Below are 24739 nucleotides of genomic sequence, written 5' to 3'. Positions count from 1 at the left end.
CAAATGAGGAGCATCTCCAAGTTGTTTTAGGAACGAGAGACCAAACTCAAAAGCTAAAATTTCCAATCAAGAAATTCTTCTAACAACTTAGCATTTAGCTCACCTTGTGGATTACCACTCCCTCCCCCCTTTAGTGGAAAAAGCATGACTTAACTCCTGCCAACCCCGGACCCGCACCAAGAAAACACCTTAGAATTTAAGTTCTGAATCACATCTGTCTACCTGCAAAGCTCAGGGATGTCATGAAGCCAATACCCACAAAAACGAACACAAAAACCTGACAACAAAACCTCAAACGAGGACAAACGTTTGTCCAAAAGTGCCTGGGCTAGAAAGGCTGGGAAACCCTAAAACATTAAATACAACCATGTGTCCGAGCCCTGGTTTGTGTTAACATATAAGGACCACCAGACAGCTGAAACCTCTGCAGCTGCGCCCACTGCTCTATATAAAGACAGAGCTCTAGCACTGCTCTACTGACAGCTACGAACATACTGCTCTGTCCCGTACAATCTACGTGCCATACGAGGCTGAAACCACAAAACCCATTGTTTACCCACTAAGGCTAAGAACACAACATCTACAGGGACAAGCAGCTTTCACACGCTCTCACCCACCCACACCAAGTCTATCTGCCCTCGGGAATCCGCTTCCGGCTTGGCTTTTCGTCGATGCCACTGCATCTGCTGTGTGCTCCCCTTCACAATTCTATCACACGCGACAGTAAACATCTCAACACATTCGCACCTGGTTCTGGTTACCCAGTAGTAGTCGGACGTGTGTGCAATTCAACAAGAGACCAAAACCACAAACAAGTGCACAGGTGGGGGGTCACGGGGGAGGGGACGGAGATAAAACTCGGATGTGCAGACTTCACCAGAAAGAAACCTGGCAGATCCGCCTGTCGGTCTGCGGCCAGCTACGGGCCACAGCGCAGATCCGTCACCCATCACCTGTGTTCTCGGAGCCCAGAGCAGGGCCCACTGCTACTCCTTCCGAACCTGGGGTCCTCCGAGCGAGTGTGGCGACTCCATCAACTCTACCCTAGAATGCTGTGACTCTGGTGGGAAACCGGTGACCCCATAGACCTACGCTAACTGTCTGACAGTTAAATTCATGTTACAAAAAAAAAACTAGCTTTAAGATTTATTTTTGTAACTTTTTTTTTTTAAACAGAGAAAACAACACACTCCTTGGGGAAAGGTGAGGGATTTGAAAAGACAGGCCCTGGGTAAGGAAGATCACGACAGCACCTGGAGTTGCGAGGCCTGCCTAGGAGAGAAACTTGGGCACTGCCACACCACCGGGGACAGCCACTGCCTGAGGCCCAGCAGACCAGTTCACCCGCCACGCCAAGCTGCTATAGATCCAAGTCATAAAAATCTTCCAGCTCATCATGAAACAAGTCCCACTCGTCTTCAGAGTCCGTCAGGTCGTCGTCCCCACCTGCAGCCAAAAGCATAAGCAACATCTCGCCCAGCTCAAAGGTGACAACCTCCTCTTCTTCGTTGTCAAAGGGGTTGCTGCTCTCTCTTTCCTCAATGAGCTCCCAGAAGTGGTTCCTTCGTTGGGCCTGTAAAAAACAAGGCCATGATAGGGATGGCACTGTCGAGCAGTATCTTCTAGTCTGTGGTTTCTAAGGCAAAACGTCCAGCACACCAGAGGGCATGACGAACCAGACTTCTTATTTAGGGTTTCGACCTTACCAATTCCTCCCCTCTGCTGGAGGGAAACCACGAGCTCTAGCTTTCCCTCGCCTAGCCCTCCCGGCTTCCTGGGGTGGCCGGGCTCCTTTCATCCGCCAGTCTCACTCCCAGACCTGAGAGTGTTCATCTCCTTCCCCTACCCCCATCTGTGCGGGGCTCAACTGATCACGTGCTATTTCCCCTCCTTTAAAAAAACAGCGAGAGTTACCCGGTATCTGCTTGATGTTCCCACTTTCTGTCTCTGTGGCTCCTCTCTACGGCCATCAGGGTACGCATGCTTGTAAAAACAGTTCCCTCCAAATGGGCAGCTCCCACGTCCTTCATCAAAATACCTGCACGCCTTGTTGCTGGAAAGGAAAATATCGCAACCCTTATTCACAGTGGACTTCAGGTCTGTATTTGACTATCATCCGGTCTTTCTTTAACAGGGAAGGATAGAACCAGCACCTGTTTCCAGCCCTCCCCAAGGTGTGTTCTCAAATACGTGTGCACTAATGCATGAAGCACCGACTACAGAAACAGATACTCTGTTCAGGTCCTTGCTGTTTGTAACAGCTCCAGTAACGTAGATCCAGTAGAGACAGAGAATCTCCTAGAAGGCCCAGACACGAGCACATCGGACAACTGTAGCATGGACGGAGGAGGTAGCAGCCCACTCATGGGGCATCAGCTAGCAGTACAGACTTCATTATAACGCAGCCCCTTGGCATGCACCCCAAGGACTGTGTTATAATCAGGTACGGCCCCAGCGAGGTGTTATCAGGGATGACAAAAGGAAACCACACTGAAGTCAAAGAAAGGGTAGGAAGGAGGTAGGAGTTGTGTAATGCAGCACTGTTCTTTTCAAAGTGAACCCAAGCTATGTTGGGATCTTAGCTTGAGAAAAGGCTGCAGTGCTCATACCTCATTGCTTCCTTGTATTTCTGAATGAGTTTCTGCTTCTCTTCTTTCTCCTCCACCCAGTACTCACTTGGAATGACAAAGTTAGATGTGATCCGGCATTCTGGGCAGGACCTGGGAAACAATGAACAGGCTGCAATGCACATCCCCCTTCACAGGCCCACTCCTCTGCAAGGACACACCCTGGTGTGTCCCCTCCATTCCTTAAAAGACTTAACCGAAAGCCAAGTGGGGATTTCCTGAAAGGGCTCCACATACTGTCACACAACTGCCATCTCTTGTGAGGGAAGACAAGTCCTTGATAAATTCAAATCAATGGCTAGCCAGTTCACTCAAAAAAGTAACTTTGTTAAAAAACAAACAAAAACAAAAACAAAAAAACCAACAAAAAAAAACCAAAAACAAAAACAAAAGAAGACATTTCACACGGACTCCTTTTTCTTTCGTTTAAATAAATTTATTTCTTGCAACTTTGCTCTGTTTAGATTATGTCGTTTTTGTTCAGTCATGAGAACAATCTTTAAAGGATGGTGGATTATTGGCTAGCTTAATGGATGGAGTAGGAAAGTGGAAAATGTAAAATGTCAGGAAACATACATTCAGAGCTAGTTAAGTTTGTTCACGGAGCCTAAACTGGCTAATCCATTAAACACAATCTCCTCAGAAAGAGCACGAAGATTCTACTAACTGATACATAGGGTTTCCTCATTCAAATAAAAAGTAGATATACCAACTAACCTAGAAGCTAGCTGAAATACAAAGAAATCCCCATTAGAATACCCCAGTTTCAAGAGAAAATGCATGCATTTAAATGCGGTCCATCTGGTTGAAAGTTGGCACAAGATACTAAATTCTTCCCCAAAATAGAAAGCACAAACGGAGATTGGGGAGGAGTCTCACTTTATGATCTTGCTCTCAAATTGCTTAGCACTCCTCCACTTGCGGATACACTTGAGACAGTAAGTGTGGTTGCAGTTGGAGAGAATCCCAAAGCGGCGCTCGCTGGGGTTGGCTTTCTCATAGACCACCTCCATGCAGATGCCACACACCATGTCCTTACTGCGCTGGACAGCAAATGAGAGCTCCATGTCCTTCTCATGGGCCTCAATGCAAGACTAGAAAAAGTGGAGAGATAAGTGTCATCAAGTCACTGAATAATCATGAAAGACTTCAAGTTGACCGTTCACAAGCCAACTGAAAAGATGTTCCCAATTTGACACCAAAAGCAGCTTTGTTCATACTTGAATACAGGTGCACAGCCATTCTAGACCTTTAACATCACTGGAGTCAAACTATAAGAACTTAAAAGGGGTGGGGGGGGATCGCCCAATCTCTGCTACCCTCCATGTTAGTTTTTCATACTTAGTTTTTCCATCTTCTGGGTTCTATATGGAAAATGTAATTAAAATTAAGACTAAGGTCTTAATTTGCAATGTGTTATAAAGAAAGGGTGAAGGAAACTAACATTTATTAGGTGACAACTGGGGCTGGACACAATTTTCACATTAAAGAAGAGCCTTAAGATACTTAATACTGAGTGATTCATTCATTTTAAAGGAAAGGAAACAATTACAGTGTCTTGGCAGGTGCCCCGTCATGCAACCATCACACCACTCTCAGTATTACAATGTGTGCACCACCCTAAGAAAAACCCCAATATTCCTATAGCCAGGTCACTCACTTCTCTAAGATCAACCCCTTCCGCCACAGTCACTCACTCATCTATGGCTATGCTTACTCAGGGCACTTCACCACATGTCCTTCTGTGACTGGCTTACTGCTGAGTAAGATGGCATCACATGGACACACCACGATTTATTTATCCAATCATCAGGTGATGGACATTTTGGTTGTTTCCATTATGGGGCTTAAGAGTTATGTGGGCACTTTGTCCACCCAGAAGAACGTGTGACCCTTCAGCTCAAGGCTGTGGGTCCCAGCCCCATGTTGGCTACAGAGAAAATTTTTTTTTTTTTAAGATTTTATTTATTTGAGAGAGAGCATGAGCGAGGAGAAGGTCAGAGGGAGAAGCAGACTCCCCATGGAGCTGGGAGCCTGATGCGGGACTCGATCCCGGGACTCCGGGATCATGACCTGAGCTGAAGGCAGTTGTCCAACCAACTGAGCCACCCCAGGCGTCCCAAGAGAAATTTCTTAAATAAACTGCCTCTGCCTTCGGCTCAGGTCATGATCTAAGGGTTCTGGAATCAAGCCCCACATCCGGCTCTCTGCTCAGTGGGGAGCCTGCTTCCTCCTCTCTCTCTGCCTGCTTCTCTGCCTACTTGTGATCTCTGTCTGTAAAATGAATAAATGTTAGGCATTGTGTTGCCAGATGACCCAACAACTTAAAGAGAACTTGAAACATGCCCACGTATGCATGCTTTGGCCTTACAATAGCCAATGAGTGAAACAACCCCAAAGTCCTTAAACTGAAGGATGGAAAAACAAAACATGGTATAGCTATACAGTGAATTATCCTTCAGGCAGAAAAAGGAACGGAGTACTAGTCCACACTACCACGCTAAGTCTTGAAAATGTTGTGCTCATGTTTGAGCCAGTCACAAACAGCCACACAGGATTCCACTCATAGGTGATGTCCGGAACAGGCCAGGGGGACGAAAAGACTGTTAGCTGATTAGTATTACCAGGAGTGGGAGGGAAGGGCCGAAGGGAGAGTGACGGAGCCAAGGAGCCTGAGGTTTCTTTCGGGGAGAGGGGTTCTAGCATCACTCGAGAACCCTGGGAAAGGCTGCCCCAGTCTGTTACTGTGTTAAACACCAGTGGGATGTGCACCTTGGAGAAGTCTCACAAGGACTAAAAGGGCACTGCCCGAGGACTTACTTTGATATGCTGCGACCTCTGGGCAGCGTCCATCGGATGCAGGACCTGCAGCCCACACATGTCACAGGAGTCTCCGTGGAGGTACACACAGTTCTCCCCGTAGCGGCACTCGCCCACCGCAGCATAGGGGCAAAGCTGCTTCTTGGTTTCTGCTGCCGTCTGCTCCTTCCCCGATTCCTCCTTGCTCACAGAGCCCTGCAGGGGAGCTTCGGTGCAGGACGGGGCAGCTGCAAACGGTTAAGAGGGCAGTAAAGGTCCAAAATAGGTAAGGCAGATAGATATGTGAACAGAAGTAACTGAACCTAACTGAACAGGAAGTGAGTAGTACTTCAATTAAACTCCTAGTCTAGGGCGCCTGGGTGGCTCAGTGGGTTAAGCCGCTGCCTTCGGCTCAGGTCATGATCTCAGGGTCCTGGGATCGAGTCCCGCATCGGGCTCTCTGCTCGGCAGGGAGCCTGCTTCCTTCTCTCTCTCTCTCTGCCTGCCTCTCAGTGTACTTGTAATTTCTCTCTGTCAAATAAATAAATAAAATCTTTAAAAAAAAAAATAAAAAAAAAAAATAAACTCCTAGTCTACTAAACTCCCTCACTCTTTAACCCATTTTCTAATGCTGAAATTTCAAAGATTAGGCTTGTTTAAAAAAAGATGAAACAATACGGTTTCTTAGATGACTGCACTGATTGAAGAGGCTTCAGTTTTCAACACACTAAATTCACTATCACTGGGGTTCCAAAAGTTCCCTTCACTCCACTGTTAAGTCGTTGTTTCTAGTCTTCAAAATACTCACTCCGGCCGCAGTAAGGCTGCCCAGGAACAAACTCAATGGCATTCACCCAGTCTTCTGAACCTGCTCCTACAGTTGCAAAGTTTGAATTTCTTGACTCGGCTTCGCCCATATTCATTTCAACAATTGGTCCAACTCCTGATGAGAGACTTGAAGCAGCAACGGATGATTTTGAAGTTAGATCTGCAGCCGTCACTTCTTCCTGTTTCAATGGCTTGCTATGTTCATACCTTAAAAAAAAAACAAACTGAAAAGGTCAGCATTCACTGCCTGGCCAGCAGCCCCACAGGAATTATGTACTCCCTGACCCTCTCCTTGAGTTTTCAAAATACTGTCCCTATAATCACCTGGGGAAATTGTTAAAAGACAAGACTCAATTTCTAAGTCTAGGGCAGAGCCTGTGATTCTGCATTGTTTACCAAGACCCCATAGGATGGTACTACTGCTGGCGGAAGGACAAGTCTTTTGAGTATCAAGGTCACAAACCAGGGGTCAAAATTTAGAGCCTCTGGCGAGGTTTGCACACCCCAGCAGCAGACCATCTAGCACCCTTCCAATTCCACTGGAATCCGAGTCTCACAGTTCCCATGGCAACTCTGCTAGAGACTGTGCACCCAAGCATTAATTGAAGAAAGGTGGACTCTCCATCTCATAGAAAATGTAAAACGTTTTACCACACATTACAATGTTCACATTAAGCAGGATGCAGATTTTTCCTATATACATTCATTGACCTAATTATTTTACTCCAATTTTTACCCTACACGTTCTCTTTTTCATCTGTCCAATTTTTAAACCACATCTCAAAACTTGGGAAAAAATGATTCCCTTCAAGTACCAACGTCCTGGGGAGCCTGGATGGCTCAGCCACTTAAGTGTCTGCCTTCAGCTTAGGCCATGATCCCAGGGTTGTGGGACGGAGCCCCCATACCCCTTCTCCCTCTGGCGCTCTCCCCTGCTTGCGTTTCTTCTCACGTGCTGTTTGTCAAAGAAAATCTTTGAGGAGGAAAAAAAAAACCTTTCTGCCCAATGAAGTCCCCACAATTCAGACATTCATTCAGACATGAGAGAAGATAGTTACATCTGAGCTCACACTGACTTGGCAGTACACGAATCTAGCAGGTCTTGCAATTAATTACTGGGCCACCCTAACCATGGGCCAGCCGTGTTACCAAAACAAAGGCTAACCACACACTGTCCTAGTGTAAACATTTGCTGACATTTACCTTAGTATCCGAACCCTCTTACTGCTTGTGGAACCCTCTCACTAAGTCAAATAAGTAAGATCTTTAAAAAAAAAATTTCAAGGAAGTGGTGCTGTTTGACTCCACTGCTCTGTATGATGGCAGCCAATGGCCACATCTAAACATTGATACTTCGGGGCACCTGGGTGCCTCCGTGGGTTAGGCCTCTGCCTTTGGCTCAGGTCATGATCTCAGGGTCCTGGGATAGAGCCCCACATCGGGCTCTCTGCTTGGCTGGGAGCCTGCCTCCTCCCTCGCCCAACCTGCCTCTCTGCTTGTGATCTCTCCTTGTCAAGTAAATAAATAAAATCTTAAATAAATACTGATCCTTAAATAGAAAATCCAGTTGGTCCTAGCACTAGCCGTATTTTTTTCAATGTTCCACACACACAGGGAGCTCATAGTTACCGTATTAGACAGAGGAATAGACAGCTGTTTCTTTGTCGACTTTATTTGAGATGATCATGTATGAGCAGAGGAGAGGCAGGAGGGAGAAGCGGTTTTCCACTAGCCTGAAATCCCGACCCCAAACTGAGCCACACAAGCACCCGAACAGTTCAGGCTTTTTTTGTTTTGTTTTTTGAGCAACACCTGAAAATGAACACCGACCATACCGTGTAAGTGTATCACGTAGGGCAGGCACCCTGTTGGCTCAGCCGGAGCACATGATCTTGGGTGTCCTGATACAGTCCTGCCTCCTGCCCAGCCTGGGTGCGGAAGACTGCCTAGTAGTAGTCTTGCTCGCATGCGCTCAATCCACGCCTGGCCCACTTGCTCTCAAAATCAATCTTTTAAATGAGTAAAATAAGGTCCTTGTACACAAATGATTCTCTCTTGAAAATTAACTTTTAAAAATCAAATCAGTCTATTTAGGCAAAGTTAGTCCCTTAATGCAGAACTTTTTTTTTTTTACGATTTTAATTATTTGACAGAGGGAGAGGGCATGCCAAGTACACAGAGCAGCGGGCAGAGGGAGGGGAAAGTAGGCTCCCTAACAAGCAGGGAGACTAATGTGGGGCTTATCCCAGCATCCTGGGGTGATGACCTGAGCCGAAGGCACACACTTAACTGTCTGAGTCACTCAGGTACCCCAGGAACAGAACCCTATCAATGTTCTGAAGATTTGTGCTTAAGTACTAGGAAAAATACTCATAAGAAACACACTATTAAATGAAGTCCAAGATGCATTTTGAGAAGTGCTTACTAGGGGCACCTGGGTGGCTCACTCAGTATCTGCCTTATCTTAGGTCATGTTCCCAGGGTCCTGGGACCAACCCACACATCATCCTCTCCACTCAGCAAATGGTCTGTTTCTCCCTCTCCCCTCAAGTTCTGCCTACTTGTGCACTCGCGTGCCTTCTCCCTGAGCCAAATAATAAATAAAAACAAAAGTGCTTTCTAAAAGAATCTGGTTCAGTGATGCATGGACCTAAATTAAGAACAGCATCAATCCAGTCTATGACCCTCAGGCCAAACCCAGAGCGGAAACTGGTTTTTGATACTGAGCTAGCCAGTCAGGAATCCCAATCTTTACTTTTTTAAAAAACAGGCATTTACACAGGCCAACTAGAACTGTATTTCAGGAGGCAATTCAGGAAACCACCAGACTTGTACTCTTGGTTTTGGTAATTTTAAATGGTTGGAAGACAGACTGTTGTATGCCACGTTAAGACGCCAATTCCAGGGTCCCCATAGAGCTTCCTGGAACACACCACATCCATTAACTAGGGATCACCCATGGCTGCTATCAAACTACAGGGGACCACCTGGCCTCCACAGCCAAATACATTTATTACCTGGCCCTGCACAAACGAAACCTGCCAGCTCCTACTTCAGACTCTCTCGACTGCTGGATTGAGAGTCCAGGATAATGTACTTATTATGTTTATTAATACCTTAAGATTATCACAGATCAGTGATCCTTTTAATAGAAGTATTAAGTAATAATGAGACAGCACTGAAACTAACATTGGGCTTTTCTTTCACATCTTTGGAAACACTCTATCTTTAAGAGTATTGATTTCTACATAAGCAAGTTGAATCAATTTTTCCTCCAGTGTTAAGCAAGAGAAGACACATGCTTCCTCTCTGGTTGGCTACTTCCCAGCCCCAATCATTCCAAGGTCTGGGATCAGTCTTTATTTTAACTTACAGCTTGGTTTTTCCCCTCAGGTCATCGTGTTGGGGTATCTGGGATCTCCTGGGAATCATCACTCAATGGGGAGTCTGTCTGCTCTGCCCATACCCCTGCTTGTATGCTCTTTCAAAGAAATCAATCTTAAACTTCCACTAATGGGAATCATTGGGTCCAAACGGAAAGAGCCCTCCAAAGAAGGCAAGATCTTCCACAGCAATGGTTGTCAACCAAGGCAATACTCCCACTTATCTCCACGAGTATTGAATATTCAGTAACCAATGTTTTCCCAGCTTTGAGTAGGTGGGGGCAATGTCACAGGTCACAGGACCAGCAGTGTGCACAGCAGTTCTGAGTAATGGAGACGTGTCACCATCATGAAGCACGGATGCAGTAGTGTGTGTGAACTGCTGACCTTAGTGTATCTTTCATTATGAGCTACTCCCTCTATGAGAAGTTCATCTCTGGACACTGGCCCATTCGTCTATCAAGAGCCCTGCACAGGTCAGAGAGCAGGGTAGGGGTTAGGACTTCCGGCCTGTCGGTCCCGCACTATTACCAAGCTTCCTTTCTGGCAGACTTAATGCATACAAAGGCTTTCCTAATTCCTTTCACTTTGCCCTGGGAGCTCTAAACCCAGCTCAAAAGGGGAACACTCGCCCAAGACGGGGCTGGGTCTTTCTTAGAAAACCAGAAAGCGGTTCATTAGGTGACTTGAAACTGCCAGTCAGAGCATCACCGTAGCAGGGCACCCACCTCACTCCCTGGCCTTCAACTTCATCTCCTACAAGAAGTCCACCAAGTACAGGGTTACGGTGAGGATAGGCTTCCATACTTACTCAAGGAGAGTATGAAATGCCACGTATGGCTGGCCAAGTTACCTCAAAAAAAGGCTGATTAACAAACCCAGCCTTGGACTGAGCTTGGCTTTCTTCAATTTCACCTCATTTCACTGAGTCCCTCCTCTGAAGCAAGCAGCTGACGTTAACCAGCCATACCTTCCCTACTCGTACCATAGAAGACTCTCTCCACTTCTCTCTGCCACACATCCTGGAGTCTCACTTCCACTCCTGACATTTATTTCCTCTCTCCCTGGACAGAGTTGACAGATTCTCAGCAAACTGTCTAGGCAAATAACCCGGTTACCCTACCATTACGTTGGCCCAGAAAACCAACGAACACCGTCCTACAACAAAAAAAAAATCACTTCCTATTTTATATATATGAATGATGGAGTTCTACCAACTCAGGCCCTTTCATATGGTGACTGATAAGGTAAGACCTGGGTTTGTGGTGGGTTTTGGGGGCAGGGGGCATTTTCACCCCTTTCTGATAGTACCATGAAAAATTAGCAGAGAACCAAAGTAACTTATAAACTCAGACAGGGGTTCCATTTCAGAGTTCTCACAGTCACATTAAGAAGTGTTTATATTTCTCTATCCTTACGAGATTTCCTAGTAAAATCAATGTGTGGTGACCGAACATTTATACCACCCATTGATAATTTCTTAGCCTTTTAAATTCCAAGCATCTGAACACAAGAGTTTAGACATACTCTTTTCTGACCACAGAATGCTAAAACTGGCTGACAGTGTCTTCTTACCCTATGTCTTACCTAATATGAGGGGTTAAAGTGTCCCCAAGTCTTTAGTAATCCTCCCTTCAAAAAAGCTGGGGCCCAATCTCTCCCCCCTTGAATATGGGCTGGACTTGTTGACTTGCTTGTACTAATAATGAGCAGACTGGAAGTGTGGGACTTCTGAGACTAAGTCGTAAAAGGCACTGTGGATGTGTCCTTGCTCTCACTCTCCAATCACTTGCTCTGGGGAAGGATAGCAACCAAGTACAACACTTACGCATCCCTAGGGAGAGGACCAACTGGTAAAAACTTAAGGTCTCCTCAATAGTGTGTGAGCCACCTTAGAAGTGATCCTCCGAGCTCCTGGGAGAGGACAGACAATGAGAGCTCTTCCTGCAATCCTCATGCAACCTCTGAAATCTCAGAGCCAGAGATCCCAGCTAAGTCACACCGATTTCAGACCCCCCAAAACTGAAGATGATGTTTATCTCTAAGCTACTAAATCTCAGGGTAAATTTGTTCAACGTCAATAGGTAACTACTTTTTGAGAAGATTTTAGAGGTGCCTATGTGGCTCAGTCAGTTGAGCCTTGGGCTCAAGGTCATGATCCCAGAGTTCCGGGATCAAATCCCAGGCCAGGCTTCCTGCTCAGCAGGGAGTCCGCTTCTCCATCTGCCGCTCTCCTGTTCTGACAAAATATTGAGAGACAGACAGACAGACACAGACACACACACACACACACACACACACACACACAGGGGCGGGGTGGGGGCTGACAGAACAAGTAAGAGCAGCAGTAGACAAGAGCAAGGAACAGAAAGCAGGTTCCCCAACTAGCAGGGAGCCCAACCCAGGGCTCTACCCCAGGACCCTGGAATCATGACCTGAGCCCAAGGTAGATACCCACACCCCACCGACTGAGCCATCCAGGCACCCCAATTAACAGGAAACTAAAACACATCTTTGACTTGGAAATAAACAAAAGCTCCACCTGATTTCAAAGGCCACATTGCTGATTTTAACAGGATAATGGCACCAATTCACTGCATGATGATAGAGATTACGGAATGAATCCCTCTTGGTTCTTTAACATTCTGATGGTTACTAGGCACATTCTTTAATATTTTCCCTAAATCCAAGCTTACACTTAGTCTTGCAAGCTCAAAAGGTTCAGCAAAGTTGACATGCAATGACAAGCTCTTGTAACTAGCAACCTAATACTATCCCCCGAAAGCCTACGATCCCATTTTCTCTCCATTTAATTCATTTAATTCTCTATTAATAGAGACCTGAAACTATGGTCAAATAGGCACATCATTCATAGTCGGGGGGGGGGGGGTCATATACAAACATTTTCTCCACGCCTATCCCTAGGTTGGCAAAGAGGATCCTCAGGAATTCAACTTCAGACTGCACGACAAAAATTTTTTTTTTAGTGTATATAATACATGCCCTCCAAGTTGAGATTTACCTAACACTAAGGAGTAATTTGCAAAGCATTTACCTTAAAATTTACGAAGCTATAGGAATTATGTATTTTTATCGCCCCCCCCCCCCAAAGATTTTATTTATTTGACAGAGATCACAAGTAGGCAGAGAGGCAGGCGGGGGCGGGGCGGGGGGAGAAGCAGGCTCCCCACCAAGCAGAGAGCCTGATGCCGGGCTCGATCCCGAGACCCTGGGATCATGACCTGAGCTGAAGGCAGAGGCTTTAACCCACTGAGCCACCCAGGCGCCCCTTTACTCTCCCCTTTTCTCCACCTCTGAACAAACTGATCTGTGAACAATTCTTACCTGCAGCGGTCTCCGTAAATACAGTATCCTCGCTGAAAATACTTGCACACTACACCGTGAGGACTGTCGGAGAGGTCATGTGAGTAGCGACAGTTATCTCCTTCCTTACAAACCCCATGCATGAAATACCTGTGGAAAGAACCACAAAGTTTGATTTAAAAGGGACTATACAGCCAGTCCTTAAAGAACTCTGTGACTGGGGCACGTGGGTGAAGCATCTGCCTCAGGCTGGGGTCATGATATGTGCATCTCTAATTAAAAAAAAAAAGAAAAAAGGCATTTACACAAGTTCAACTTTGGGTGCTTCGCAAGCCACTGCTAAGAGAATTTTGTAAGCAAGCCACAGTCTAGGAGGAAATATGTGCGTATCACTTATCTAGTGCAAGTCCCCCCATCTTGTCTATAGAGAACTCTCACCAGCCAGTAATACAAAAACGAACAGTCCGCAACACTGGCCAGCTGATTTGGGGGAGCATGCAACTCCATCTTGGGGCTGTTAAGTTCAAGACGCATGCTGGGGGCAGAGTACTTTAATAAGAAAATTGAATTGGGGCGCATGGGTGTCTCAGTCACCATGTACTTTTTCGGACAGGTCATGATCCCAGAGTCCTGGGATCAAGCCCGATGGGCTCCCTGTTCTGCAGAAGGCTGCTTCTCCCTCTCCCACTCCCCCAGCCTGTGTTCCCTCTTGCTGTCTCTGTAAAAATCAATAAACTTTTTAAAAAAGATTTTATTTAAAAAAAAGGGGGGGGTCACCTGGGTGGCTCGGTGGGTAAAAAGCCTCTTGCCTTAGGCTCAGGTCATGATCCCAGGGTCCTGGGATCGAGCCCCACATCGGGCTTTCTGCTCAGCAGGGAGCCTGCTTCCTCCTCCTCTCTCCCCCTCCCTGCCTCTCTCCCTGCTTGTGATCTGTCAAATAAAATCTTTTAAAAAAATAAAAAATAAAAAAAAAAGATTTTATTTATTTGACAGAGAGAGATCCCAAGTAGACAGAGAGGCAGGCAGAGAAGAGAGAGATGGAAGCAAGTTCCCTGCTGAGCAGAGCACCCCAGGTGCAGCTCAATCTCAGGACCCTGGGATCATGACCTGAGCGGAAGGCAGAGGCTTTTACCCACTGAGCCACCCAGGTGCCCCTGTAAAATCAAAAAAAAAAAAGAGAGAGAGAATCATGACCAATGTACTCCCCACCAGTTAACACACTAGTACAATATAGGATGCTACGTATCCTAGTGCTGTTTAGTAGTACAGCCAATATATCCTGTTCTACACCAACATGTGGAATGAACACAAAACCAAGACGGCATGGTAAGATTATCCATTAATGGTACCACAGGAAGGTCTCCCGTAAGCCTGTGCACCAATTTACATTTCAACTGATGTCATTAATCTGGTCTCCACCGGCTTTTTTTTTAATTTTTAAAATATTTTTAAATAATTTTTTTAAATTTAAAGGTTTTTTTTTTTTTTTTTAAGATTTTATTTATTTATTTATTTGACAGACAGATCACAAGTAGGCAGAGAGGCAGGTAGAAAGAGAGAGAGGAGGAAGCAGGCTCTCCGTGGAGCGGACAGCCCGATGCGGGGCTCGATCCCAGGACCCTGGGATCATGACCTGAGCCGAAGGCAAAGGCTTTAACCCACTGAGCCACCCAGGCGCCCCAAATTTAAAGGTTTTTTAAAAATACTTTTAAGATTTTTTATTTTATGGAGAGACATAGGGAGAGAGGGAACACAAGCAGGGGGAATGGGAGAGGGAGAAGCAGGCTTCCTGCTCAACAGAGAACCCAATGCAGGGCTCAATCCCAGAACCCTGTGATCATGACCCTGCAGTTAAGTCTGACCACAATTCTCATTTTCCAGTCCTAGGGAGGTACCATCTTGTTTTTCACTGACTTTAGCCATAACGGCAGCTCTCTCTGTAGAAAGATCAAGAAGCAAGAAACAATCTAAACGAGAATGGGTCAGACTACCTTTTTCACTATAGGAAACCATTTTGGGGGCACCTGGGTGGCTCAGTGTTAAGCAGCTGCCTTCAGCTCAGGTCACAGCCCCAAAGTCCTAGGTTCAAGCACGGCCTCGGTCTCCCTGCTCAGCCAGTGGAATACTTCCCCCTCTCCCTCTGCTGCTCTCCCCTGCTTTGTGTGCTTTTTCTGTCAAATTTTGTAAGATCTTTTTAAAAACACCGTTTTAATTTTTTTTTTTTTAAGAAGAGCTGACAGACACAGCAAGAGAGGGAACACAAGCATGGGGAGAGGGAGAAGCAAGCTTCCCGCTGAGCAGGGAGCCGGATAGGGGGCTTAATCCCATCACCAGGCAAGTGAGCCACCCAGGCACCCCTTTCTTTAGAAGCCACCATGAGAGGGGCACCCGAGTGGCTCAGCTGGTTAAGCAACTCCTGATCTCAACTCAGGTCTCTTCATCTCAGTGTTTCTAGTTCAAACCCCACACACAGGACTCCAAACTGGGCACGGAGCCTACTTAAGAAAAATTCATGTAAAATGTGCATGTGAAAACACAGAGGCAAAGAGAAATCATTATGTTCTTTGGCTAACAGACTACTGCTCCTCAGGCCTTGGAGGAGGACATGCATACCTAATGAGTAGTTTCCTAAACACCAATTATCAGAGTATGCCCTAGGAGAACTTAGGGAACCTTGACTAGCAGCATCAGCACCATCTGGGAATTTGCTAGAAATACAAAGTAGAGAGGTACCGGTGGCTCTTTAGCCTCTGCCTTTGGCTAAGGTCATGGTATCAGGGCCCTGGGATCAACCTACCCCCACCGACCCCCACTTCCCCCAATGGGGCTCTCAGCAGGGACCCTTGCTTCCTCCACTCCTTGCAGGCTGCTTTACCTACTTGTGAGTCAAATTAATAAAATCTTTTAGAAAAATAGTAGTAGTAGTTAGGGACCATCTCGTATCTACTAAATCAGAAAGTGGGGATTGGGGGAGAAATGAGTAGAACAAGCAGCAATCTCCATTTCTCTAGGTGAAAGTGAAATGGGCCATTATTTTTTATAGATAACCCCATCATCAAGAACTACCACCACCACCACCTATTCTCTATCTATCCATCACCAACTTGTCAGGTTTCCTACCCCCCCCCCACCACAATGATTTTATTTTTAAGTAAGCTCTACACCCACTGTGGGACTTGAACCCACAGAGACCAAGAATCACATGCTCTACTGAGCCAGCCAAGGTTCCCCAAGGAGGCTTTTTTCCCATTCTTTTTTTATTAATAATTCTTTGGTCCTCTATCCATCTTTTTCTCTTCAATAAGAGAAAATGATTTTTGGCAGGCCACAACTCCCTAAACTGGCATCTATGTACAGCTGGTCAATTAAGGGGAAGTACCTGTTTCCTGTGGCTTGGCCTTGTAGGACGCATCACTGTGTCCCAGAGCTGGTGGACAGAGTAACAGGATGTACACTCCACTTGTCCACTGATTAGAGTATGCAGAAAAACAGTCATATTTACCCAAGAAACCTTGAAGGCAGCTGCCCAAATCTGAATGTAAAGATTCTACTGGAAGAATTTCTGCAAGGGAAACTTTGTTTCCCCACATACATCACATGCAAAGTTGTAACACTGGTGGAAACAGTTAAAAATAACCAAGATCCTCAAGTGCCCTGGGGCTGTAGTCAGTCAACAAAATAGCCTACGTCCCCCCTCTCTGCCTACTTGTGATCTGTCAAATAAATAAAATCTTTAAAAAAAAAAAGTTGTTTCTCAATAGAAAATTGGGGGGGGGGGGCGGTGCTGCCTGGGCAGCTCAGGTCCTGATGCTCTCCCGGTCCTGGGATCATACCCAGCATCAGGCTCTGCACTCAATGGGGAGTCTGCTTGTCTCTCTCCCTCTAATCATCCTAACGCTTATGCTGTAAGCATCTAAAAAAAAAAGGCAGCTAAATTTTGACCACATAAATGAAGACATCAACACAGACACCCCCAACAACTAAATAAGCCAACGATAATTACACTGTCGTCACCGCTTCAGTATTAACTTGCTTCCAAGTACACAGAAAGTATCCAAGACCAACTGGGTGGCTCAGAGAGTCCTTCAGCTCATGATCGCTGAGACCCAGGATACAGCCCCCTTTCCAGCCTCTTGCACGATGGGGAGTTTGCTTCACCCTCTGCCCCTTCCTCTCTTCTGTGCTCCTCACACTCATGTAAATATGAAAAATCTTTGAAGGAAAAAAAAGTGTTCAGGTGTAATAGGTTATCCTTTTGGAAACAGGACCAGGGCTTGAATGTCGTTTATACTGCTGTCTCATTCCCAGTGGGAACTTTTGCTTTTTTAAAAACACAAAGGGCACCTGGGTGGCTCAGTGGGTTAAAGCCACTGCCTTCGGCTGAGGTCATGATCCCAGGGTCCTGGGATCGAGCCCCACATCAGGCTCATTGCTCAGCGGGGAGCTTGCTTCCTCCTCTCTCTGCCTGCCTCTCTGCCTACTTGTGATCTCTGCCTGTCAAATAAATAAATAAATAAAATCTTTAAAAAAAAAAAAAAAAAAAAACACCACACAACAAAGGTGTCAATACCATCATTGTTTCTTTGTGACCTATCAGATACATATCCCTCATTCAGTTTTATGGCTTCATATATTATCTAGAGATTCCAAGCTGGGAAGGTAGCACTTAAAACTTCATACAGAACAGTTTCACATTTGTTCTGAAATCTCACTCTTTCCAACTTTCATTCAGTTGCTGCACTTGGGTTTGATGCTCTTTGCTACACTTAATCAGTTCCTTAACCAGTTGCTTCAAGGAGCTCCATTCCCTAATATAGCTGCACCTTAAATTCACTTCCTTAGTCAACACCTCCACTAACACCTACACCAGCATTTACTTGTTGAAAACCCACGATGGTTAAAAACTTCTGGAGAATCCAAAATGATAGTGAAAACTGGAGCCAAAGATTGTGCAGTTGGCACGGACAGTGGCGCATGGACCATTAGCACTTCCCAGTGAAGAGCACAAGAGAACAGATGCATGACCAAGAGTGAAGAGGAGGCGGACAAGCGGGGAGGGGAGAAGAGACGTGGCTGGACAGCAAAGAACAGATGCTGCGCAGGCTTTTAAGTCAAGTTGTCTTCAAGCAGTAAGGAGTCACTGAAGATTCTGAAACAAGGAAGCCATCAGAATTAGGTTAGTACATTGAATTGTCGTCCACATGACCAGTCCCAGCCAACGGCTAGATTTCCATCTACGAACTTCAGCTGACCCCAAGTTCCAAGAGCCAGAAGGGATCGCAGCTACCAACCAGTAAGTCAATACAATCAGGCTGCACTAGTAGTAGACTGTTTGGAACTAATGGAGTGAGTACAAAAGCTCAGAATTGGGGATGTTGATTACTTAAGTAATCTCTAGACCCAACATGGGGCTCAAACTCTCACTGAAGATCAAGCAGAGTTTGCATGCTCTAAGCCAGCCAAGGGCCTCCTTCAGAACTTAAGACTAAATTCTAGCTTTGTCACTTCCTAGCTACGAGACCTTCAGGTGATTTCTGCCATCTTTTAGATTTAAGAATTTAAGTCAGTAACTGCACAGTCTTTGTGCTATGCACATTCATTCAGATCTGTCCATCTGCCTTTCCACATCTTTCCTCTGCCCTGCCAGACTGCATTTGTTCAGTACAAGAAGTACACATGGGGGCACCCAGGTGGCTCAGCTCAGGTCATGATCTCAGGATTCCTGGGATCCAGCCCAGCACCAGGCTTCTTTGCTCAGTGGGGAGCCTGCTCCCCCCCCCCACTAGTGATCTGTCAAGTAAGTAAAAATCCTAAAAGATAGAAGAGATTTACATGAACAAATCAGCTAAGAAAGATTAAGGCAAGGGCGCCTGGGTGGCTCAGTGGGTTAAGCCGCTGCCTTCGGCTCAGGTCATGATCTCAGAGTCCTGGGATCGAGTCCCGCATCGGGCTCTCTGCTCAGCAGGGAGCCTGCTTCCTCCTCTCTCTCTGCCTGCCTCTCTGCCTACTTGTGATCTCTCTCTGTCAAATAAATAAATAAAATCTTAAAAAAAAAAAAAAAAGATTAAGGCAAGACACCTAGATCTCATGCCACAAGATTTTGTAAATAACTGTGGAGGAACAGAGCCAGAATACAACATTTTTGGGCACTATCCCTGACAAAGTACATATATGTAAGAGAGCTACATCATGTAACTGGTCTATGTGAAAACTGAGAAAAAGAACTACCCAGCAATGAAATGCATTCCTGAGGTCCAAGACTAGCAACACTGAGTGAGTTCAAGCAGACACAGAATCACAGAAACCCTAGAATCAACAGAAAACACTAGAATACAAGCCCTCATTAGTTATTGCCAAATACTAAGCATTGTTTCACATGTTATTTGGTATGTATGCTCTTGTGTTTTCCGTTTACTTTTCTTGCCTTTTATGCCTCAGTGGTATGAACACTTGGTATATCCACAATAGAGTACAATCCATGCAGCAAAATCCCTCCTTGTCAACCCATCTTTAAGAGATTGCGACATGGGTGCCTGGGGGGCTAAATTGGCTGGGCAACTGCTCAGGTCATGATCCCTGGTATCCGATCAAGTCCCACATTGGGCTCCCAGCTCCATGGGGAGTCTGCTTCTCCCTCTGACCTCCTCTCATGCTCTGTCTCTCTCTTAAATAAGTAAAATCTTAAAAAAAAAAAAATTAACATTTAAGGATTTTTTCTCCCTGAAGATTTTACTTATTTGACAGAAAAAGGAAACACAAGCAGGGGGAGGAAAGGGAGAAGCGGGCTCCCCACCAAGCAGGGAGCAGGACCCAAGGCACCTAACAACTGAGCCACCCAGGTACCTTACAACACTAAGTTTTAACAGAAAATGGATAAAAAAAAAGGCAAGCCTCTCCCAAGAATTTCACAGCCAAAGGAAACAAATCAAAATTGTTTTTGTTTTTCAATGGCAAGAGCAAACCACCAACCAAATCTTGATGCCATTGCCTAGACTGAAGCATCCTTTGGTGAAAGGGCCATGTGACTTTTTTTTTTTTTTTTAAGATTTTATTTACTTGACAGAGATCACAAGCAGGCAAAGAGGTGGGCAGAGCGCCCAATTTGGGGTTCGATCCCAGGACCCTGGGATCACGACCTAAGCCGAAGGCAGAGGCTTTAACCCACTGAGCCATTGAGCCATCCAGGCACCCCCGACCAAGTGACTTTTTAATAAAAATTTATTTTATAGAGAGGGACAGGGGCAGGAGGGAGAGACCATCTCAAGGCAACTCCCCACTGAGCTTGGGGCTAGGTACTGGAGCTAGGTATGGGAGGGACTCCCAAATCCAGAGTTGGTAACCCTGGTGCCCTTGTCTGGGGCCCTGTGATTTCTAAGATTCCTTCCACCTTGAATCTGACTTCCAGGGAGCCTGGGTGTTCAGTGGGTTAAGCATCTGCCTTGGCTCAGGTCATGATCTCAGCAGAGGGGGGCATCCTGCTTCTCCCTGACCCTCCCCCTCCTGCTCTCACTTGATGCCCTCTCCCAAATGAGTTATCTTTTGACTCCAGACATTGTCCAGTAATGAAGACCAATATCGTCAACTAGAATCTCCTACTGCTGTACCTCCTGGAAAACTAAGCATGTTTGCCGAACTATATTACAAAGCACCCCAAGAGTAGCTCTTTAAGGGTACAACAGAAGCAAAAATACCCCTGAAGTACCTCTAGGCATCATGACAACCTGCCTGGGCATTTCCTGGAAATTAGAGAACGCTAACGAATGTGGCATTCACCACTTCACTAGCTATGGCATTTCTTACTTTGCTTCGGAATTTTCTCACAAGTTCACCTACCATTCTTTATACTAGACTGGTAATTCCTGGTGGCTGAGGACCAAGGTTTACCTCCCTTTTTATCTCCTATTAATACCTATACAATTAATAGTTCACATATTTCTTTTACTGTAGAAGACACATAAGTCTCCTGGCAAAATTAAGTTTTATAATGGGCTTTTTCAGTGCCACCCCTTCAAAAAAAAAAAAATCACCTATGTGGTTTCCAAGTAATAAACTTCACTATGGGTATATCACAGCAATTGGGAGTAATTTCCTTTTCAACGATACCGAATACACCTGAAAAAACTGAGGCGCGCCTGGGTGGCCTAGTCCCTAAGTCTGGTCACGACCCCAGCAGCCAGCCAGGAAGCCTGCTCTCCCTCCCCAACTCCCACTGCCTCTGTTCCCTCTCCGTGTCTCTGTCAAAATCTTTAAGAACAGAAAAACTGAAATGAAAAATGCTCATTCTGGGGTGTTATTTCACCTGTTCATCCACCACTGTAGAACTCTCATAAAGCAGTGCCTTAAATCCAAAATTACACTTCCGAAGTGTTATTTTAACCCCACACTCTCAAAGAAACTAAATGCAGTAATAGCTAGTTCGGAATATCCCTCCAATTAAAAAACATGAAAAATAGCCTGGTGGGGGCAGCATAATACAGCTCCTTGGGAAAGTATACGTAGTTACTCAGTTTTTAAGCAAATGACAACACAGTGAGAATTCTGAGAAATATAAAGAAAATAAAAACCAATGAGAAAGTATGGATTGAGCAATTAAAAAAACCCGTCGTCCAAACAACTTCTGAGAGCATTATGTCCTATGTCCTAAGTCTAAGAAAAAAGCCTTAAAGCACTAAACAGAAAGCAGAAACACAAAATATATGCCTACCTTTGAATTCTCCTGAGGGATATTTTGCTATCAAATACACTGAAAATACTTATAATGGGTTTTTGCATTCCCTCCAACATCCAAGACCTTCATCCCTCGTTGAAGGCGCTAATGCCTATTTAGTAACTGAATGAGGTAGTCCAAGACAGATCACTAAGTCCTTTGCCAGGACAAAGCGCCTATTAGAGTGGGTAATTTTCAGGTGTGGGCTTACCACCAACTTAAGCATTTATTAAGTAGAGATAAAAAACAAAACAGGGCCCCTGCTCTCAGAAAGCTCAAGTTCTACAATACAAGATACCGTACATGATATTCCACGCCTCAAAAGGAAATTTTTAAATAGATCATGTTGGGGGGTGCCTGGGTGGTTCAGTTGTTAAGCATCTTCCGTCTACTCAGGTCATGATCCCAGAATCCTGGGATCCAGCCCTGCCATCAAGCTCCCTTCTCAGCGGGAAGCCTGCTTCTTCTCCCACTCCCACTCCCCCTGCTTGTGTTCCCTCGCAGTCAAACACACACACACACACAGATCATGTTGGTACCTAAATCTGAAAACAATATCTAGTATTAAAATCTAAGACATACAAAATACTTCTAGAAAATTAACTTTTTCACAAAAGTTAGACATATTAAAAAAAAAAAGCTAGTACATCTAAGCCTGTATTAGATTACTGCGCTACGTGAATTTTTTAAATACATAAACCTATTGGTTTATGGGCAAGTAATTCCCACCATTCCAGGAAAAATCTACAATCCTGCATTTACTCGAAGATGCTAAAGGCAACCAAAGAGGAATGCTTAGTCTGATAAGCTCTTCTGAATTCTGATTATACTGCTAAAACAAACAAACAAAACAAAACAAAAACCCCAGAAACAGTAACAGGGCAAAGTGTCTAACCGAGAAGTAAAGTGACAATGAATTCTGTGCACGGCTGTGAAGTTAAGTTCAAGTTACAGCTACAAGATACAAACGGGTAAAAGATACAAATGGGTAAGAATGATTAATACCAGGTTATGATGGGTGTTCAAGGCTAGACTATATCGAAAGTGGAAAGGATAGATTAAAAATCAAGGCTTTGTATGGCGTTCTTGAAAGCACTCAGATGTTCAAGGAACCTTATTTTCAGCACACAAAGGCAGATATATTCTAACTGGTTTCATGGACAGCAATTTTGAAAATCCTTAAGATACTGCACACTCCATTCATTTTTAGGATCTACAAACCACTGATGAGAAGCTACCTAAAATAAACTTTTATCCTTCATCCCGCTACTGAAAGTAAGCTTAATTAAGATTATTCAAGCCTTAGAAGTATTTCCTAAACAAAATACTGTATCACTGTTAATACTACAGAATTCTATATACTACGAATTCTTAGGTGTTGCATGGAAAATTCACCCCCCCCATGAAAACCGGGGTTCGTTGCATTTTCCTCAACTGGTAGAAAAAGAAAAGCTTCCAGTCGCTAATGATCACTTCAAAAAGAATCAAAGTAACCAAAGTGTAGCATCCAATTCAATGCACTCATCCTGTATGTACAGCTTGATCATTTTACACGCGTACACACGTACCTATAACCGCCATCCACTGGATTTTTCAAATACTTCCATCTGACATACCAAACCCAAACAAAAACCGCTCTCCCTGAGTAGAGCAGCTCTTTGATTCCCTCTTTAGAAAAAGGAAAGATGCATGTATTTCGGAGAGAGTATCTTCTCCGCGGGGGAACAGCAGCTCCTAATTTAGGGCGGAGAGAAGACGACCCCCAACTAGACACTCGGTTCTAAGACAAAGCTCAGAACCGCCAACCTCGATAAACATACAAAGAAAAAATAACAAAAGCTACGGGTGGGGGGGGTCGGGGGCGGAGAGACGCGCGCAGTCGTTACTAACGGATGACACGGCGCCGAGGCCCAAGGCCACCTCGCCCGCGCCGGCGGCCCCGGTCCCCGGCCCCGCAGGGCTGCGGGAGACTGGCTGCACGCTACTACACGCAGCCCCCTCCCCGCACCCGCGGAGCCGCAGCAGGGACTGCGGGATCCGGCGACAATGAAAAGGAGGGAGGAGTCAGCCCACCTTTCCCTCTGCGCGGCGCTCCGCTCTGCGGGCGCGGGGAGGCCGGCGAGCCGTGCGGCGGCGGAGCTGCGCGCGCTCGAGCCCGCGGCGGCCGGCGGGGGTTGACGCAGGGCGGGCAGGGCGGGCCCGGCAGGCGCGGCGGGCCGGGGCGGCCAAACGCCGCTCTCCTCCTCCCCGCTCCGCCCGCCCGCCCCTTCCTCTGCGCCCTCTCCGCCCTCTCCGCAGCCTCGGCCCCCTCCCCGCGCCGGCGCCGGGCCGCGCAGCGTCTCACCTGCAGGTGACCTGTTTAGTCCAGCCGCCGCCGCTGCCGTCGCTGCCGCCTCCCCCTCCCCCCGCCCCCGAGGACGGGGAGGTGACTGTGGGGATAGGGGTGGGGGAGGCCGCTGCCACCGCCGCCGCTGCCGCTCCTGCTCCTGATGTTGTGGCTGTTGTTCCGGGAGCTGCAGCCTCCGCCATTACTGTTTATCCCACACAGCAATGGCCCCGGAACTTCCGGGATCACATAGTTCCGGTCCGGCTGCGGGAGAGGGCGGCGAGGCGAGGGGAGGGGAAGGAGACTGGGGCGCCCGCTCGCTCCCCTCGGCTCCGCGTAGCGTCTCCGAGCGCTCTCGCCGCTCGAACTGCGGGGGAGAGCCGCAGCGTCCGCGGCCCGCCCCCCGCCCCCCTGATTGGCGGACGGGACAGCCCCGCCCCCAGGGGCGGAGCAGGGCGGCCGGGCTCCGCCGACTGGGTCGGCCCTCGCTACACCGCCCCCCCCACCCCGCCGCGTCCCCCCAACACACCAGGATGCTCATATGTGCAATGAAGTCAGTCTTTAAAGTGTGCCAACCCTCTGCGAGCAGAGGCTGCTGCAGTGGAGGTCGGGACTGGAGGACCGGGGTTGGAATCCAGACTGTCCCTTTCACTTACTGGCTCTACCAACTGTTAGCTGAACGACCTGGGGATACATACCCGTTCCTGAGCCTGTTTCTTCACCTCCAATGGGATGCTAGCAGGCC

At 46.5% G+C, this 24739-nt stretch overlaps 1 protein-coding gene across 3 annotated transcripts; it reads right to left on the bottom strand.

The window, feature by feature from the left end:
- Positions 1-1124: 1124 nt before the first annotated feature.
- Positions 1125-24381, bottom strand: MKRN1 (makorin ring finger protein 1). 3 transcript variants are annotated; one of them, XM_032305681.1, is made up of 8 exons: positions 24013-24381; positions 12983-13111; positions 6235-6461; positions 5448-5674; positions 3507-3721; positions 2610-2720; positions 1915-2053; positions 1125-1573 (listed from the first exon to the last, which is right to left on the bottom strand). In XM_032305681.1, the coding sequence occupies exons 1-8, from the start codon at positions 24195-24197 to the stop codon at positions 1361-1363; spliced, it is 1446 nt and encodes a 481-aa protein (XP_032161572.1). In that variant the 5' UTR covers positions 24198-24381; the 3' UTR covers positions 1125-1360. The 3 variants fall into 3 exon arrangements, with proteins under 3 accessions (XP_032161572.1, XP_032161574.1, XP_032161573.1); XM_032305683.1 differs by lacking the exon at positions 24013-24381 and adding an exon at positions 23742-23761; XM_032305682.1 differs by lacking the exon at positions 12983-13111.
- Between the last annotated feature and the right edge of the window lie 358 nt (positions 24382-24739).

Source organism: Mustela erminea, chromosome 11 (genome assembly GCF_009829155.1).
Source record: "Mustela erminea isolate mMusErm1 chromosome 11, mMusErm1.Pri, whole genome shotgun sequence".
Taxonomy (NCBI): Eukaryota; Metazoa; Chordata; class Mammalia; order Carnivora; family Mustelidae; genus Mustela; species Mustela erminea.
Note: the sequence above shows the minus strand (reverse complement) of the source record. Positions and strands in the feature narration are given on the sequence as shown.